Genomic DNA, 19715 nt, shown 5'->3' on the forward strand with positions numbered 1-19715 from the left:
TCTAATCTTTTGCCTCCCTCTTTTCTCGACTGTGAGATCACCTTCCGAAGTCTATTCAATCAAGCCCTTATCTCCACACCATGAAAATGGTGAGCAAACACCATCTCCTCTTATCCCCTATTCATAGTTTATATTTCCAATGATTCTGCTCTCCTCGTCACCTGCCCTTTTTGCATTTACCTTGATTGCAGCTTTTCCTGTCTACTTACACATTCATTATTTACTCAGCCTACTTGGATCCATTCTCCTGCATGCATGTCCCAATTTATGCTGCCTCAGTGTTTGTTCCTTCCCCATTTCTCTATTTTACCTTGTATGCTAACTCCTTTTGATCCATTGTTCTGTCAATGTCACCCCCTTTGTCATTCAGCTCTTCAATGGGCCTCAATCTCTGTTTAAAAAAAAAAGAAAAAGAAAAAAAGAAAAAGAAAGACATGACCAACTGTGTTTAACTGGAAAGAATCCTCATTGTGCACCTTAAAGTGAACCATGTTATACTGATTTTAACCCCGCTGTGCATGACAAGAGATAAAGATGCTTATAAGCATGATGAGATATTTAAAACAATAGAAAGAATATGATGTTGTCAGACATAAATAAACCCATGAATGTGTTGAAAGTGGCATTTACTACCACACAGCACCAATCAATATCACACGACATCAAGCAATTGAGGTTTGAAAAGGGCACAGATGTTTTGCAGAAATAAATCGTCTGAATATATAGATTATGACAGATTAACAGTTGAGGTGGTTGGCTTTGGATCTTAACATCCTGACTTCAAGCCCCAACCATGCCAAAATAACACCAGGCGTGTTGACTGAACCTGTCATCCATTCGAGCTCGGTAAAATGAGTACAAGCTTGTGGGAACGAGCTAGTCGAGAATGCTATGTTGGAGTAGCGACTCGTCTAGGATTGTGCCCCTACCTGATGAAAGTGCCTTGGCAGCCTTGTACGCATAACAGCGTGAAAAGCATCATCCATCATATATCTCGGTCAATATAACATTTCGTATTTTAGTAACCAAACAAAATAACGATAATCATTGTATCATTTTGTCCAAATAGTCATTGTTGCCAGCAATGCCTCAATTAATTATCAAACAAAAGAAAGAAACAAACTCATTTTTGACCTGAAAGCTTGTCAGATTCTCAGAAGCAATGTTGCATAAGCACAATTTGTTTCCTACCACTCGTGCAGTCAATGTGTTGCTATTATAACAGCCCACAGCGATGGAGGGTGGTTAAAAATAAATCTGGAAGCTGAAAACATAAATCTGGAAGCTGAAACACCATTTATTCTGAAACATAACAGTAAACAGAACAGTCATTTTGGGCCACATACGAACAACATTCAATGCCAGAGAGCAATCGGTCTTTCTGTGCACTCAAATAACTAGTTTTGCACGTGGAAGCTGGCATCAATCTGTATCGGCTGACAGGGAGAACAATGGATGGAATCAAAAGAATGTTGATTGAGGTTTCGTAACTGCTGTGGGAAGTAAGGAGAAGCTGACAGTTGTGACGTAGAAAGAAAAGAGAGTGAAGAGAGAAAGGGGTGCACGTGTCAGAGCGAGGTCAGGGGTCAGAGAGCACATGGGGGTGAGAATGACTGAATTTTACAGGGATGGTCAGGGTTCAGGGGTTAAAGGCCAAGGTGACTGGGAGAAAAGTGATATTAATAGAGAAAAAAAAATCAAGAAGGCAAAGGACCGTTGAATAAATAAACTACATAAACATTAAAAAGTGCTACAAATTAAAAAAAATTAAAATAAAAATCATGGATTTTTTAAAAATTAAGATCAAGATGAAAGATAGAAAAGCGAACAAGAGAGAAAAGAGGAAAAGGAGGAGAGGTAAGATGGACAAAGTACGAGTAAAACAAAAGGGGAAAACAGAGGGAAAGGATTGAAAAGTTATGAGAGATGGGACTTCAAAGTGAATAAAAAGTGCTCGTTGATTCAGTGGGGAGCCAATATACCTGTAGACATCCTGTTTTATGTTAGGTTTTATGTCCACAAAATATCTCAAAAAAGCGCTCACCAGAATTGCCTCCATACATACAAAGAGAGAGCTTTCTCACCAGTAGAGAAGATGAGCCCTGATTAACAGCTTGTATCATTCCTGACCACCCAGGCTGAGACCGGATGGGCCAGACGGCCTTCCACAGAAGATAAATCCTATAGACAAGGCCTTGTTGTCCAGTCAATCTGTGGTTTAACCCAAGACAATTGCAACACCATTATAGTTTGTTATAACTCACTCCCCAAACATTCCCGAAAAAAACATAAAAAATATAGATAAATGTAGGCAGGGCAACATAGTTAATTTGCATGATTCCAAACTGGCCACTCAAAGCAATATTTTGTGTTAAAATGCCTCTGTATGTACAACATTTAAGGGACAACCAGTCAACTCATGTCAATATGACATTACATTATTATTATTGCATGTGCAGCCTGTTGGTTGCATCATTGCTGGGAGTGTGGCTGTGCCACTGATGCAGTTCCCCATGTCCAGCAAGCTGGTACTCGTTTTGACAACCTCAGAGGGATGACAGGCTGAGTCAACCCACCTGGTGTAATGTAACAGCACCACAGTGGCTTGAACGCAAGACTTTAATAACTTAAGCCAGCCACCTTATCCATTAAGCCAACACCATGCTCACAATATGAGATAAAATTATCACACATCTGTTACTATTAATTTATTGTACAAAGGATTTGGCCAACTGGAAATCCAATATGGCACCCATTTTTAAGATGGCCACCAATTATTCCTCAAATAATTGATCATCAATACAGGAAAGCACGTATGAGTCAAATTTGAAAGCTACCATCCCAGTGTGGTACCATTCTATCCCAGTGATATTGTGGTCGGCATTGGCTTGACCATGCTCGATACTACGGCCCTTATTCCTGCTTTTTTTGAGAACATATAGCATAGCACAGTTGTAGTAATGCATAAACATGACTCCAGTTGTCGTCATTAAAAACACTCTCACTTTCATTCCACCTCTCGTTCCTGGTCTATATTGTCCACAGAAAGCAAGGATGACTTGGTGCAACTGACACCCTTGCACTCCCTAGATGCAGCTGGGCATTCCAGTCTATGCCTCTTGCATGTGCGCCTTCACATATCGCAGTCTGTTTTACAATTACATCTGATGACTCAAAATAACCTCTGGAGTTCCTGGTAAGTCGGTCATTCGTGGCTCAAGACGATCCCCTACTTGAACTCATCCCCATTCTTCTGGATCCAAGTTGTCAGATTTTTCGCATCCACTGCTGGACTTGATAATACACATCGGCACTGTGACAGGAGGCAGCTGCTGATGTCAGAGGAAGAACATGCGATTGTACACTAATGATGCTTTTGACCACTTTCTCAGAAAAACGTCTAATGCAATTCTTCCAAGCGCTCACCAGAATTGCCTCCATACATAGAAAGAGAGAGCTTTCTCACTAGTAGAGAAGATGAGCCCTGATTAACAGCTTGTATCATTTCTGACCACCCCGGCTGAGGAGACTGGATGGGCCAGATGGCCTTAAACACAAGGTCGAGCTTCCAGGAAGGGTCATTGTCATGGGGGTTCTGCAGTTCCTTATGGACCAAATGTGCACTACAAGTTCCCTTCTAGAAGTGTATGCTATTCTTTCTTACATCAACCACATCTGCAGCTTTGGCAGAAAACCTCGGCAAAGGCGTCACTTGTTTGGTTCCAGGTATCACAGCTGTGATTACCCCCATTCCATGGAATGTATTCTGTCTATCCAGTGGCTTGATATTGTGGTCGGCATTGTCTGCAACAAACTGGACAAAGTGATCTGGGGTGATACCAGGGATGTTGATATCTTATGATCTTGCTGCAGACATTTCAAATTTCTTCACTTTGTAATAAGAACAACAAAAACCATGGCTGTTTTGAGAGTCAGTGAGGAACTACGACCCAAAGTGATGGTGCATCTCAATAACTAGGCCAATCAGGAGTGGCACTATCAGCACTCTTGGGTGAACAGCTTGAACAATGGTCTGGCCATTGATGCAATTTTTGTTCTGCTTTTTTTTTTTATCACCGAATATTGTCCTCAGAAGTTAGCGCAGGGTCTCTGGTGCAAATGTACTGTTCTTTTCCAAAGAAGATATATAGTCATGTATGGGATTAGACGTCTGTCTGCATTTGATATCATTACCTCCACCACCGAAGGTGAAGGAGGTTATGTTTTCACCCATTTCTGTCTGTTTGTTTGTGTACAGGATATCTCAAAAAGTTGTAAAGGGATCCGGATGAAATTATGTGGACAGATTAGGTGTGTGACAAGGACGAACTGATTAGATTTTGGTGAAGATCTGGATCGGGATCTGACTACTCGAATTTTAGAAAGTGATTCTTCACCATTGAGAGATCCTGCTAAACCAATATGTTGCAAAATATCTCAAAAAGTTGTGGACGGATTCGGACGAAACATGGTGGACAGTTTGGGTGTGTGCCAATAACGAATTGATTCGATTTTGGTGAAAGTCCGAATCCGGATCTGGATACGAGAATTATTTAATTTTCAGTGATTCTTCACCATTGAGAGATAGCACCAAAAACTATAAAGTACTGTACAGCATGATATTTCAAAAATGTATTGGGCCCGATATGTTCTCGTGGATCAGGCATTGCATGACGGAGGTAGGCGCACTACCGAGTGTCCTTCTAGTTCTTCATGAGATCAGCAGCAGTTTTAACAATTCCCATTTTCTCTGCTTCAGTGTGTCAGTTTAGCATATGCATAAAAGCTGTTCAGAATATTCGAAGCTGTGCTTATGAATGTCACCACATCGGCCTTTCCATTGATGCTGGTGATAACGATATTGTCGCCAATGTGCTCTGTAAGCTTTCTTTTCATATGCTTAGCAATGTATCAGTATCTTGGTCGAATAAGTCTCCCATTTTCTGCACAAGATCACTGAAAGTTATCTGTTCATAATCGTTTTCTTTTAAATATTTCTATTATATATAATTGTCGTTTTTCTTTAGGCATATTTTTTTAAAGTGTCAACAGGTCAACCATGTATTGCTTCTTACTTTGGGAAATGGACTGATATGCTGCTGGTAGTTGTTTCCCTGTTCTGAAATTGATACGGCAGAACAAGTGGTAAACAGCATCCGCTGCATGTAAATCCTGAGCAAACTCAATCTTTCCACAAACTTTCTGTGCTCAACCGTCATCTCACTCTATGCAAGCACGCTGAACTGTTGCCTGGAAATCTTGTGTTCTGAGTGGAAAAACTCCATTGCTCCTTTTTTGACTGAGCAATTTTCAAGCTGACTGCATAATAAATAGTGTTCACTAAATCTAAAACTAGATTCTTGTGAACAAAGGCTGCAACTGCTTGTTACCTCCTCTTTGGTTTTCTTCTTGAAATCACAACTGATGACATTTTTGTTCACATGCTGGACAGTCTGCCCAGTCTGCCCCATTCATTTGATGGACAGTCTGCCCAGCAGACATGTGGACACTTTCTCCACACATTTCACTGGCTGTATTTATACCACTGCTCCCCTTCTGATGAAGAACCACAATTACTTATGCTTTACTCAGTGACTCCTTAAAATCATACACACATCCATGATCTGAAATGGAGAAAATAATGCTTGGAATCATACAAATAGACAACTACATCACTCAAATCTAATACCAATGTATATTTCTGTGTAAGAGATATTAACAGTGCAATCGATGGCCATCATCGAATATGGTGGCCATTTCGGATTTTTTGGTTGTCCATCATCCTCAGAATTTATTTATACCCCCTGAATCTAATGTTCAATGAGATATTGTCGCGGGGCCGGGTATTGGCTGCGTGCATGACTGCTAGATGGAGCTGCAGAGTCGACTCCATCGATTGCCCGGAATTTAGATCATACCTTTTCGGAAAACTCCGGAAAAGTACGGGTCCCTTATCGGACCGTAAAGCGTCACTATTTCTGCCATGTGGTACAGAGTTATTCGCCAATTTTCAAAATACCTAGAGACCACGTGGCGATTTACCGAGTCTCCACGCCCTCAACGGCACCCGTACGGAATGAGCCGCTTCGCGTACTCGAACCGCATGCGACCCGAGCGGTTTATCGCCGAGATCCGCTGGTCCAAATATCCCGTTACAGCGGCAACAGCCTGGCTAATTTTCCAACACGCAGCACGCTAAGCTAATGGAGGAAAGGACACGAACGAGCGGATACATTTCACAAATGGGGATGTTTATTTACACTAATAATTGGAGAACGAGGGAAGAACGCAAGAGCAGAGTTAAATCGATTAAAATAAATGCACGTATACACAGCACGGCACTTATACAATTTCCTACTTAACTGACTGGCGCCACAAACACACATGCGCACACACCCAAAGAATCGGACCAAAATGGTCTTTATTCGGACCTCCAGCCCGGAGGACAGTTGAGCTGGAGGTGAGAGTCTGTTTGACCTTTCCGCCTCGTGCGGTCGTCAAGGACCAGGTCTTCAGGGCAGAACTGGACCCCCAGCACGATCCAGACGATCCAGACGCCCTCACGACCGGGCTCCAGGCGAACAAAGTCGGCAGGGCGAAAGCTGGCAGGAGAAGACCCTCTGTTGCCCCGGCCACTCCGTGCGCAGACACTTTTGCACTCTACCACCTTGTGCACAGATGTTCACTTCTTGCCAGAACCCCCACCCCTCCTTTTTGTGCTCAGGCGCGAGAGACCTCCTTTTGTCGCCACTCACCTCCTCATTGGACGGTCCGTTCTCGGACGACACATCGTGGCCTCCCTATTGGCCGGGGCCGAACACTCTATCTGGCTAAGGCAGAGCCAGCCTGAGGTGCTGAGCTTCCTGGTTGGGCAAGGAGCACGCCCCTGCCCTTCTGGGCGGAGTCTCGATCTGAGGTGATGAGGTTCCTGGTTGGACAAGGAGCATGCCCCTGCCCTTCTGGGCGGAGTCTCGATCTGAGGTGATGGAAATCTCCGCCCCCATACGTGATCGGACACATAGACAATGGCGTCGAGCAGAGCGAGGAGAAGATGACGCTGGTGTTGATGGTGGTGTAAAAATAAACGAAAAGAAAACCTTGCTATTAAAATAACTCCACAGTGCAGGAACATTTAATTACCCATTAGACTAGGGTCGGGACCCTAACTGGCAACATGTACTTACCAATGATATAACTGATCTATAGGACCTGTATGTTGAGTGCAGTAAACTTGCAAATCCGCAACAATATATTGCACAAAATTAGTACTAAATGGCCATCTTGGATTTATTACAAATTAACTATTTTGCCCTGTGAACATTTATCTATATTTTTAATTTGTTCGGCAGGTGTTTGGGGCTTGTTTAGAGGAAACCTTGTTTCTGTTGCAATTTTGTCTAGGTTAGGCAATTTTGGGCCAAAACCTACTAGACTTGCTGTGTGAGTATATGACTGTCCATGGTACTGAAATAAACAAAAATATGTGAGACTGCCCTCTGACTGAACAAGTATTGAGGGAGATTGCAGTGTCCAGAAATTGGCATGGAGAAGTCTGTGCTCTCGGTTCATAATTCGAGCAAGTGTTCAAGGAAGAGATCTTCTTGGAGAGAGTGCACATGGTTCTGTTGACAAAACATTCATGGAGGGCCAGTCAAAGTGTTCCATTAATTTAATGCTACTTGCAAAGTACCTGCCCTATGGGCGATCTTGTTCCAAGCACACAACACGTTCTTCTGATGCATACTTTTATTTGAGTGGTGTATAGGCAAGTGACAGCTCTGTAAACACACAAACAAAACCCGGGTTATGTACATGAAGCAAAAACACACCGACTGCTTATAATTCAAACCACCTCACTACACTGGAAAACGTGGGGACAGGAATACTGTACTGTAAATTGTGGAGACTTGTAATACCCTCCCCGACCTGGGATGGTAATTAGTCGTCAGAGAATGCTCACCGACTCCCTTAAAAGCAGGGACAACAGAAGTGACTTTCCATGATGAGGGAAACACTGAATCGGCCAAGCACGTATTATATAGTTTGGCAAGAATTGGTGCAAGTTCAGAGGAACACCTTTGCAATACAACTATATGAATCCCATCAGGACCAGTAGCTTCTGGGGCATCCAAACAATGAATAATTCTGGCAACATTGATGACAGAAATAACCTGATCTGTGCAAGGTGGAAAAACAGGAATGGAATGTCCATCATTCTTAAGTAAGGAATTCGAGGCAAATTGCTCTGCAAAAAGATTGGCTCCATCTAAAGGGGAGGGAAGAACCTCAGAACCCTGAAAGAGAGGAGGTATCGAGGACTCGTTGTGGTTAAGACCACTGTCGGCAATCTGCCAAAAGTCTCTATCGCCAAGATGCTGAGTTGTAATAAAGCCAGCAACAGAGTCTGCATATTGCTGCTTGGCATCATGCCAAACTCTCTTACAGTGATTACAAGCTTCATGAAACGGGCACTTTGAATCAAAGGTCCCCAGCAAATGATACTGATAACAAAAATGGTTGTGATGACCAACTGCTACCACATAAGCAGGAGTGAACCAGGGTTGAGAATGAGCCTTTATCTGATAGGTATATGAAGGAATATAATTATCAATGCCAATGTGAATCCATTGGGATATTTCCTCAGCAGCCAAATCTGGATGCAGTCACAAAGGAGATGCCCTTGAAACATCAGTCAGAAAAGAATGAAATCCATTCCAATCAGCCTTCCCAAACTGAAAAACAGTATGGTGAAAAGGATGAAATTTAGCTTGGGTGAAGATGCAAGAGATGTATAGAAACAGTTGAGTGAACTGAGTTAGCAATTGGAGGTAAAACCTTGGTAACGCTTTCATCTGGTTTGGAACACATGAAGAGATCAAGTAAGTACCTTCCATCAGAATCATGATCAGGGATATGGGTAGGACATGCTACAACTTGGGTGAGATTTTGAGAAACAGAAAAATTATGTTTCAATGCCAGGAGGGTCAGTATTACAAGAATATATCAGCCATTCCTTGTGGTGAACGTTGAAGTCACCAAATACTATGATCTGAGCTGAAGGATGCAATAAAATAGCCCTTGTCATTCTTTGGATGTCAATGCTGACTGAGATGGCATCAAGCACTGCACAGGAGTGTGATGAAGGTGAACAAAAAAAAAAAAAAAAAATGCAGATATGTTGTAGAATGGAAGAGGGCAAGACGAAAACACATAAACTCATGGGTGCTACATTTGAAGGAATTTTCACGAGCTGCAGGCAACGAGTCTTTGACATAAATACCAAGACCATGAGATGGAGGATGATCAAATCGAAAAAAAATATGTAATCAGGAATTACAAAAGAGTAGGAAGAGATGTCATCATCCAATCTATTTTCTGACAAAGCCAGCAGACCAGGTGAATTGATATGATTTTATGATTGAACAGAACTAAAACAAGTAGAGATACATTCAAGGTACACCTGTTGCGAATTTGGAAACTTACTGCAATCAACATTCAGTAGTCCCTATAGAACAGTTATATCGGTAAGTATGTGTTTTATAGATAGCTTCCTTGCCCTTGTCTAATGGGAATTAAATGTACATGCGCTGTGCGTTATTTTAATAGCTAGGATTTTTACACCCCTTATAACAACAACACGCCTTCACCTCGCTTCCTCACACCGACGCCATTGTCTTCCTGCGTTCGACCATGTCCATGGGCAGGGGTTTCCTCGGCCACCAGAGCTCCGACTCTGCCCCAGAGAGATGGAATGTTCCCCGCGACCAATGAGAGGCGAGACGCCTCAGACATCGACTTTCTCACGAACCCTCGACCAATGGGAGGCGAGACGTCTCCGACGGTGATCCTCCCCATGACACCCCATCCCGCAGGAGAAATGCTATATATGAAACGCCAGGGCCTTGGAATAGTCAGTCAGAGTCGAGTCAGTGTGAACATCAGGGTGAACGGCAGAGTCAGAGTCAGTGTAGGCATCAACGTCAGGGTTGGCTTGGCAGTGATCAGGTTTGAGGTGCCGGAGATCGACTCGTCTGGTCTGGTAGGCTTGGCAGTGATTGGGTTTGAGGTGCCGGAGATCGACTCGTATGGTCTGGTCGGCTTGGCAGTGATCGGGTTCAAGGTGCCGGAGATCGACTCGTATGGTCTGGTTGGCTTGGCAGTGCTCGGGTCGTCTCTCGTCTCGTTCACCTGGCGTCTGACGCTTTTCCTCCGTCCCTGGTGCTTGGAGTGGCATCATGTTGCGGGTTCGGGTCCCGTCGAGCCGGATCGTCGAAGACCACACGAGGTGGACAGGTCCAAGTGCGGGCTCTGGTCTCCGGCTCCCTTTCCTCGAGCTGGAAGACTTCAATAAAGACCATTGGGGTCCGTGTGTGTGTGTGTGTTTGTGTGTGTGTGTGTGTGTGTGTGTGTGTGTGTGTGTGTGTGTGTGTGTGTGTGTGTGTGTGTGTGTGTGTGTGTGGGCCCATCGAAAGTAAAACTGTTAAGAGCCTTGTACATTATTTGCTTTTCATTTCTATTAGTCGTGATAACTCTGCTTCTTACGTGCTCCCCTCCTTCCCCACCTATTATAAATAAACCCATGTGTTAAATGTATCAGTTCGTTTTTGTGTTTCTTTTATTGGTTTGACATGCTGCGTGTTGGGAATTAGCCAGGCTGTTGGCGCTGTAAAAGGGACATTTGGACCAACGAAAGCTCGGTGACCATCTGCTCGGGTCGCACACGGTTCGAGTACGCTTGCGACTCGCTCCGTACGAGCATCGTCGAGGGTGAATTTCCCCGGTAGTTGGACGGCGTGAGTACTTCGGTAAATTGGAGTTAGACAAGTGGACCCTACCTCACGCCGTCGAAATATTGGCGAACTTCGGTCCGATAAGGGACCCATCGGCTCCGGAGTTATCCAGGGTGACGACCTATACATTCCGGGTGATCGGCGGAGTCGACCCTGCAGCTCCATCTGGTGGTCGTGCTCACAGCCGATACCTGGCCCTGCAACAATTGGTAGTCAGGAGTGGGGTGTGAACCCATCCACCTCTGTAACTTTGCAAGTTCGAATCCGGGGCAACAATAGGTGTTCAGGAGCGGGACTCGTACCCCTCCATCTCCACGAAATTCACGGATTCGGATCAGGGGTGTAGGGAGCGAACCCCTCCCCCCGTTTTACCTAAATTACGAGCATTTTAAAATGTATTCCCAACATGCGACATGTCTAGCGAAGACGAGCTGAGGCAGGTGGGTAGTGGTAATAGTGTAGTGGTAGACGAACCCATGATCCAGGAGGCCAACCCCATGCAAGAACTTTCCCCACAGACGAACCCAGAAGTGGTTTTGGGAGCGGCGGGAGGGGTGGCGCATGAGCGCCCCCTCCAGCAAAATTCCCTCCCGGTCCCTAGTGAATCGACTGCCACAAGGTCATTTGACGTGAGAGAGATGTTTGAGGCATTGATGGGAGAAATGAAGGCGAGCACGCAAACCATGGATGCAAATATGCAAACACTGAGTTGTGAAATGCAGTGCATGGGGTTGAACCTCCAGGCAGGGCAAGAGGCAATAAGGGCGATTGCGCGTGGCGAAATGCGGACGGTGGATTGCAAGATGGCGACACCACGTAGCGGAGACACCGAACCAACGAGGGATGAATTAGAGGCCGTAAAAGAGGGGTGCAGGGCGAGACACGAGGAGATGACGGAAATAGTTAGAGAATTGGGACAAAGAGTAGAGACGGAGACGCGGGAACTGGCAGAACGTTTAGAAAAACACATAGACGAGACAAAAGAAGGGTTTAAATTGGCAAAGGGGAATTAGTAGAGACACAAGGGAAAATAGGGCAGGTAAGGGACGAACGAGAAAAGGTAAAAGACGAGCAGGCACGAATGGAGGGGAAGGTAAGGGATATAAAAACAGAATTGGTGGAATGTATTGAGACCCGATGTAAGAGGCAGAATGGCCTCCTTAAGGAACAGAGGGAGAAAATATGCTCCCTCGAAGCGGATCATAACGAGGTGAGTCCGGTGTCACTGAATGAGGTAAGAGGGTTGCATGATGCAGGGGCGTGCATGCCGAGTCTGGGGGGGGGCAGAGATTTTGGGGTCTCTTGACCTGATACAGGCCCCCAGTATGATTGTTCCCGAGTGTATGTGGAATGCGAGCGGGATGACATGGGGGAGTACGCAGGACGGTGTGGGGCATGCACCGACTCAGACGGGGGTGACAAATTCCCCGGGCAAATGGCTCGGGCTCCACGGGGGTAGGGCACCGCACCGCTGGTAGGGGATCCGTCCCTCCATTTGTCCCTCCAGAACTGGTGAGCGGGGTTCGGACCCTCCGTACGATGGGAAGAATGACCTGAGGGTGTGTATGGGCCAATTTGACCACGTGGCCAGGAGTAATGGCTGGGGCATGGATGAGAGTGGGTTCCACCTTGTGGCGGCACTGCGGCCAAGGTCCTGACCACGATGCCCCCAAGAGGGATAACGTTGGCAGGCCTCCGTTCGGCCCTAAATAACAGATTTGGAGTGGAACAGCACAGCGAACTTGTTAAAAGTCAGCTTTGTGGGCGCAAACGACAGCCCCATGAAAGGATGGGGGATTTGGCATCCAATATTCACAGCGCGGTGGGGATCGCACATGCGAACATGGCGCAGCTGTACCAGGAAGACCTTGCCCTAGACTATTTTATCCAGGCTCTTGCGGGCACTGACACTGGGGCTCTGCTGACCACATTTCGCCCGGAGAACCTCCAGAAGGCGGCCAACGCTGCCGCCCGTTGGGAGGCAGCAATGCCGCCGGCTCGAGGAGCCGAGCAACATGCGTTGACGGTCCGGCAGGTGGGCCCCGTGGACAACCGTGCACCGGGAGCCGGGGTTGGTCTTGGCTCCCGAGTGGAGCTGGAGGGAACAGTCCGGGACATGGTCGACCGCCGGTTAGCGGGGTCTGGGCTATGGCAAGCGGCCCATGGGCGGACGCGTGGTGGGTGATCACCAGATACCCCAATTTGGAATGAGGGGGGTATAATTTGGACTACCGGAGGCATGCACCTTACCCGGTGAGGTGTTTTAACTGTCATGGACGGCGATGTGCGAGGCGACTCGGGACGGAACCAGCGGCCGTTGATGGACCTGTTTTCAATTGGCCCGGCGACGGCGCGCCCGATGACGGTGGAAGTCGAAGTGAACAAAACGCCGATCACGTTCCAGGTCGATACGAGAGCGGCTGTGTCGGTCATAGGTGAACAGACCGTGCGTAGACTCAACGGCCTGAAGCTTATCAGGTCCAACCTCACGCTGTTCACGTACACCTGCGAGAAGATAACGCCAGTCGGGATGGCAGACGTGTCTGTGCGGTATCAAGGCCAGGTCGCCACGCTTCGGGTGTACGTCGTGCGGGGGAGGGGACCGTCTCTCCTCGGCCGAGATTGGATGGCCCACATCAGGCTAGACTGGGCCGCAGTTCACCTTGTGCAACCTGTGCCGAGCCAGTGGGAGGATCAGTTGGAGGAGATTCTTCAAAGACATCAAGGGTTGTTTAGCGACGACCTTGGGAAACTCAAGGGCATGGAGGCAAAACTCTTCTTGAAGGAGGGGGTGGTTCCTCGGTTTTGTAAACCGCGTCCGGTGCCGTATGCCCTGCGGGACAAGGTCAAGGGTGAACTGGATAGGCTGGAGGCCTGTGGAGTGATCGAACGGGTGTCGTGCTCGGATTGGGCCACCCCAGTTGTCACGGTGCTGAAACGGAATGGAGACGTCCGATTGTGCGGGGACTTCAAATCCACGGTTAACCCGGGGCTCAGCGTGGAGCAATATCCATTGCCATCAATCGATGAAATATATGCGCGATTGGCGGGGAGTCAATACTTCACGAAGCTAGACCTGCGTGATGCATATTTTCACCTGCCGATGGATCCCGGGAGTAGCGAGCTTTTGACAATCAACACGTGTCAAGGACTCTATCGATATACCCGACTCTGTTTTGGGATTGCTTCGGCCCCAGCTTTGTGGCAGAAAGCCATGGATCAGGTTTGCATTGGCCTGCCCGCTCAGACCTACCTGGACGATGTGCTCATTGCGGGGAAAACTGCGGACGAGCATCTTGCGAACATTGCCCAAGTGCTGACAAAGCTAGAAGCGTGCGGCCTGCGCTTGAACAGGGGCAAGTGCGCATTCTTCAAGCAGCGCTTGGAATACCTCGGGCACATCATCACGCCGGAGGGGTTGTTGAAAGGTCCTCGAAAGGTGGAGGCGATTCAGCACATGCCACCGCCTCGCGACAAGACGCAGCTGCGCTCGTTCATTGGTATGGCCCAGTATTACCAAAGGTTCGTGCGCGGGCTCAGCTCACAACTTGCGCTGTTGACGCGGTTGCTCAGGAAGGACGAGCGCTGGGCTTGGGGGCCTGCACACCAGGCGTCGTTCGACCGCATCAAGCGGCTGCTCACAGAGGATACGGTCCTCGTGCACTACGAGCCTGCGCGTCCGCTCCTATTGGCATGCGACAGCTCTGCATATGGCATCGGGGCAGTGCTCTCCCACAGGATGGACGATGGTTCCGAGTGGCCTGTTTGTTTTGCATCCCGGACCCTGTCCACAGCAGAACGCGGATATGCCCAGATTGAGCGTGAGGCTCTCAGCCTCGTCTGGGGTGTGCGGAGGTTTCATCAATACCTGCTGGGGCGGCATTTCACTTTGCAGACGGATCACAAACCGCTTCAATTCATCCTGAGACCCGAGCGCGGGGTTCCGGTGGTAGCAGCCGCGCGAATACAGCGGTGGTGTCTGGTTCTGGGTGCTTACGATTATGATATTCAGTTCCGAAGCACCGAGAAGCATGCTAATTGCGACGGGCTCTCACGCTTGCCGTGTGCGGAGGGTCCAGCTGCGTCTGAGTTGGCCGACCGGGTCGATGTGTTCGCGCTGGGCCAGGTCCAAAGCGGGTCGGTCACAGCCAGGCAGGTCGCGGTGGAATCGGCTCGTGATCCGGTGCTTGCCCGTGTCGTCCAGGCGATTTCCACGGGGAATTGGAGCGATCTGCCTTCGACACCGGCATTTCAACCTTTCACGTCATGCGCATCGGAGCTGTCGTTGGTCCAACGGTGCGTAATGTGGGGAATGAGGACGGTGATTCCACCGAGGTTCAGGCAGCGGTGTTTGGAAGAACTGCATGTCAGTCACCTTGGCATCGTGAAGACCAAGAGTCTTGCTCGTAGCCTGTTGTGGTGGCCGGGGTTGGACAAAGACATTGAGCAGTTGGTTAAGCGTTGCGCCACGTGCCAGACAGATGCTGATAACCCGCGTCGAGCTTCGGGTCTCTGACCTGTGCCAGACCCAGCTTGGCAGAGGGTCCATGTAGATTTTGCGGGACCGGTTAATGGAAAAATGTTTTTGATTGTGATCGATGCATTCTCTAAATGGCCGGAGGTTGTAGTAATGCAGCATACATCAGCAAACATTACAGTGGAGAAACTGCGGACGATCTTTGCTAATAAAGGGTTGCCGGAGATCCTGGTCTCTGATAATGGTCCGCAGTTCCTCGCGGGTGTATTTGATGAGTTTATGCGCCAGAATGGTGTTCGACATATAAGGTCCGCACCGTATCATCCTGAGACGAATGGCCAAGCTGAGTCGTTTGTCAAGATGTTGAAGCGGGCTTTACGCAGGGGGGATGTTGCACCTGTGCAGACGGTGGTCGATGTCTTTTTGCTCCATTACAGGAACGCAGTTCATCCTGTCACGGGTGATTCGCCTGTCATTCGTCTCTATGGACGGGCATTGCGGTCCAGACTGGATTTGCTGTGACCTGGAGGGTCGGGGAGTGGGGCAATGTCGCGTCCGACGCGGCTGCGCAGCTTCGAGGTGGGGCAGCGGGTGATGGTGCGCGATTATTTCCACGGTTCCAAATGGGTGCCGGCGGTGGTCTCTGTGGTGCTGGGGCCGTCGAATTGCATGGTGCGGACTGATGGTGGGGATGTGTGGAAGCGGCACGTGGACCAAATGCATGATCGCTGTTCAGCGTCGCCCCCCCCACACACCTCCCCGGGCCGAACGATGCGGGACCCCCACCGGTACCTGACGTTGTATTGCCGGGGCTGGTTGGGCCGACGCCAAGGGGGTCTTCGCCTGATGCCGTCCTACCCGGGGACGTCGGGCAGGCTGGGCGGTCGGGGGTGGCTGGTGTTGCGGAAAGTGCAAGTCCGGCGAGGGTGTCACCTCGGCCGAGCTGGGAGGCATTTGAGCCTGGGCTGTCTGGCGGCGCTACCCGTCCGAGGCGGGTCAGGGTGCGGCCGCGGTACTTGGAGGATTACGAGTGTTGATGGGTTTCAGATGGTCATGTTGTGATTGTCCGTTCATCGTGTGACGGGCCATTTTACGAGGGGAGGAGTGTGCTGTGTCACGTGATTGGGTTTTCGTATATCATGCCTCGCCCGCTAGGGGTGGGAGAGTGTACTTCTGGTCGCGCGATAAAGCGGAGTTGATGCTGGCGCGCGTGCTTCTTGCGTCCCACTGCACCTCATACACTCTAGGAGGTATATTCCGAGTTTGTCAAATGTTTGGCCCTGGGATTTGTTTATGGTCATCGAGTATGTGAGTCTGACTAGAAATTGCATCCTCTGCAGTGTGACTGGAAGGTTGGCGTCTGATGGGGTAAGTTTAACATGATACAGGCCGAGCCCTCGCTCGCCTGAACAGGAGCAGTGGAGGGTGACCGAGAATCAGAATGCAAATTTCAATGAACGGCACTTTTTGACGCACATCCGACGATCGAACACCGCTGGAAGCTTTATTTGGAGATCACACACGTAAGACACAAATCAGGTAATGATGGCAGTTGAGAAACGTCAAATTACGCGCAGACATTAACAGAAATAATATATTTTTTTAAATAAATCTTTACTTTATATACCATGTTTCTTGTTACATTTTTTGTGTTAAATTCACCTTCTGAGGTCGTCTGCATGTGAAGAAGAGGGTTTTACATTGCAGACGCTGTTTTCGAGGAGTGGCATTATGCCTCTCGGTGGTGTCGGTCTGTCGACGACAGACGTAATGACGTCAGCGAATGACCGATGATGTCATGACGTCATTACCCCTCTCAGCGGTGACGTCACACGTCGCCATGCAAACGAACGTAAAAATGAGAAAATCGCCCAAAATTCCCAAACGTGTCCATCTGGCGCGATTTCACATAGCCCATGCTGTTCATTAGACCACAGAGCACCCGCATGCCGAAAGTGGCGACAATCCGTCCGGCAGTTTTGGAGGAGATACGTCAAATTTCACGCAGACGTTAACAGAAATAATATATAGATACGTGAGAAATGGGGATGTTAAAAAAAATCAGAAAGTCGACGTTCTTCTTGTGGAGTGTTCGGCTGGTTTTTGCTTAGCAAGGATGTGATACCACCTCATTTCCTCTTTACTTATTTTGATTATTATGTACATTGTGAAGCAGCAAAAAGTACATCGTCTTTTGGACATTTGTACTTATTTGTCATACCTGTAAAAATTACATCAGGGATAAATATTTTCTCTGTTCAAAGCACGTGATTAATTGTTACTTCAGGTGAAAATGGATCGTTCTTGCGTTTCTGTTATGTTGGGTTTTCTGGAGCGGCCCGAGGAGCGGTGGCGTCTCACAAGCGCCCATTTCCCAAGCAAAGTTGGAGGAAAGCCGGCATGGCTTGCTTTGGATCCCTTACCCGGACGTTCTGAACTTGCTTGCCGACGCTGTGGAAAACCGTGTGTCTTTCTGCTGCAGGTTTGTTATTTGCATTGCTTTTTTTTTTTATTTTTATTTTTTTTTAATACAGTCTCCCCCACCTCACCCCTCCCCCACCTCACCCCTCCCCAACCCCACCTCACCCCTCCCCCACCTCACCCCTCCCCAACCCCACCTCACCCACCCCTCCCCACTCCACCTTACCCAACCCTCCCCAACCCTCCTCACCCCTCCCCAACCCTCCTCACCCCTCCTCAACCCTCCCCACCCCTCCTCAACCCTCCCCACCCCTCCTCAACCTTCCCCACCCCTCCTCAACCCTCCCCACCCCTCCTCAACCCTCCCCACCCCTCCTTAACTCTCCCCACCCCTCCTCAACCCTCCCCACCCCTCCTCAACCCTCCCCACCCCTCCTCAACCCTCCCCAACCCTTTCCACCCCTCCTCACAAACCCCACCCTTCCTTACCCCTCCTCAACCCTCCCCACCCCTCCTCAACCCTCCCCACCCCTCCTCAACCCTCCTCAACCCTCCTCAACCCTCCCCACCCCTCCTCAACCCTCCCCACCCCTCCTCACCCCTCCCCACCCCTCCTCACCCACCCCACCCTTCCTTACCCCACCCCTCCTCACCCCACTGATGTGAAGAACTGATGTAACATAAGTTAAAGGGTTTGGGGTTTTCACCATGTACGAGTTATTTACATTCTTTATACTTTAAAAAGAAAATAACTCAAAATAAAGATAAAAAAAGTATGCTTCATCGTCATGGGCAGCATCCTCCACCCATCAACAGGAAGAAGTAACTGGAATGACTACAGCTTTTATAAACAACTCCTCATACCCCCCCCTTCTTTTTTATTGGCTAATTATTGTGGTGTGCTGATTGGCTGTTGAATGCATGTTACTGATTGGTCGGTACATTTTGCTCATCATCGTCTAATTCCCTCGGTGTATTGTAAGCTGGAGTTATAGGTGTCTCTCCAGGCATTGGACTATGATGGGCAAAATGTACTGACCAATCAGCACCCCACAATAATCAGCCAATTTGGGAGGGGGAGGTTGAGGAGTTTTTTTATTCACGCGTTTTCGAAGAAAAGAGGGAATATTGTGATTGTCTCCGCCGTCCGTCCGTCCGTCCGTACGTCTGTCTTACCTTGTAACGCCTCCTACACCGTTTGAAACAGGAACTTGAAACTTTGGGACATAGTAGATATATTTATGGGGAAGTGCACACTTTCGGATTTTTGATATGACCCCTAGGGGCCGGGCCAGAGGGGTTGGGGTCATGGGGGTCGATTAAAAAAAAAAATTGTCTTGTAGCTTTTTAAATCAAACGTATTTCATGAGTTATATTTTTAACAACATTTTTTTAAACACATGATGATCAGAGGGTGCTTGGGGAGTAGGGGATGCTTAGTGGATAGGGGTTCAAAATAGCTCCTCCTACACCATTTGAGATAGGATCTTGAAACTTTGGGACATAGTAGATATATGTATGGGGAAGTGCACAACACTGTCGGATTTTTGATATGACCCCAAGGGGCTGGGCCAAAGGGGGTGGGGTCATGGGGGCTGAGTTTTTTTTTTTGTGCATTTACCATTGTACATGGTAAATTATTTTCTAAAGAACTTGCTTATGTGGCCCCCATGAGTGACAGTCACAGGTTTTACTGTATTTATCTAATTGATTATGAATAATTAATATTATACACAGTTCATTGCTATGATTAAATTGATGCACAGTTCTATATTGCTGGACAGTGTTAAATTAATGTTTCATGAAATGTTGACATGCTTGCAATGACTTCTGATTTAGTAAACATAGTAAGTCTTTGGTCATAAAGCACATCAAATAGAAAAGAACAGTCAATCCATTTTGCAAGATAAAATTTCACCTAGTGTTAATGGGACAAAGCAGTGCGCATGGGAATATGCGATGGTGTGTCATCGACAACGTAGTTCTAGTATAAAAGCTGTATTTGTCCTCAACAGCGAAGAACGGTC

General features: G+C 47.9%; 1 protein-coding gene and 1 long non-coding RNA gene across 4 annotated transcripts in view; one reads left to right on the forward strand and one right to left on the reverse strand.

Annotated features, from left to right (window-relative positions):
* LOC147020166 (uncharacterized) overlaps positions 1-17254 on the reverse strand; it is a 97604-nt gene extending 80350 nt beyond the window's left edge. Inside the window, exons 1-3 of one of the 3 annotated variants that reach the window (XR_015061672.1) lie at positions 16930-17250; positions 2085-2211; positions 1278-1750 (exon numbers count right to left, since the gene is read on the reverse strand). This is a non-coding gene — a long non-coding RNA (uncharacterized LOC147020166). Of the gene's footprint in view, positions 1-1277; positions 1751-2084; positions 2212-16929 lie in introns of those variants that run through there. The other 2 variants (XR_015061673.1, XR_015061671.1) reach the window with 2 other exon arrangements.
* Positions 17255-17496: 242 nt separating this feature from the next.
* PDCD2 (programmed cell death 2) overlaps positions 17497-19715 on the forward strand; it is a 46008-nt gene continuing 43789 nt past the window's right edge. Inside the window, exon 1 of the mRNA XM_085895247.1 lies at positions 17497-17749. Within this exon, the coding sequence (XP_085751373.1) occupies positions 17561-17749 (189 nt within the window). The 5' untranslated portion in view covers positions 17497-17560. The remainder of the gene's footprint in view (positions 17750-19715) is intronic.

The sequence above is a fragment of the Eptatretus burgeri genome, chromosome 9 (genome assembly GCF_056783735.1).
Source record: "Eptatretus burgeri isolate ZD-2024b chromosome 9, Ebu_testis_v1, whole genome shotgun sequence".
Taxonomy (NCBI): domain Eukaryota; kingdom Metazoa; phylum Chordata; class Myxini; order Myxiniformes; family Myxinidae; genus Eptatretus; species Eptatretus burgeri.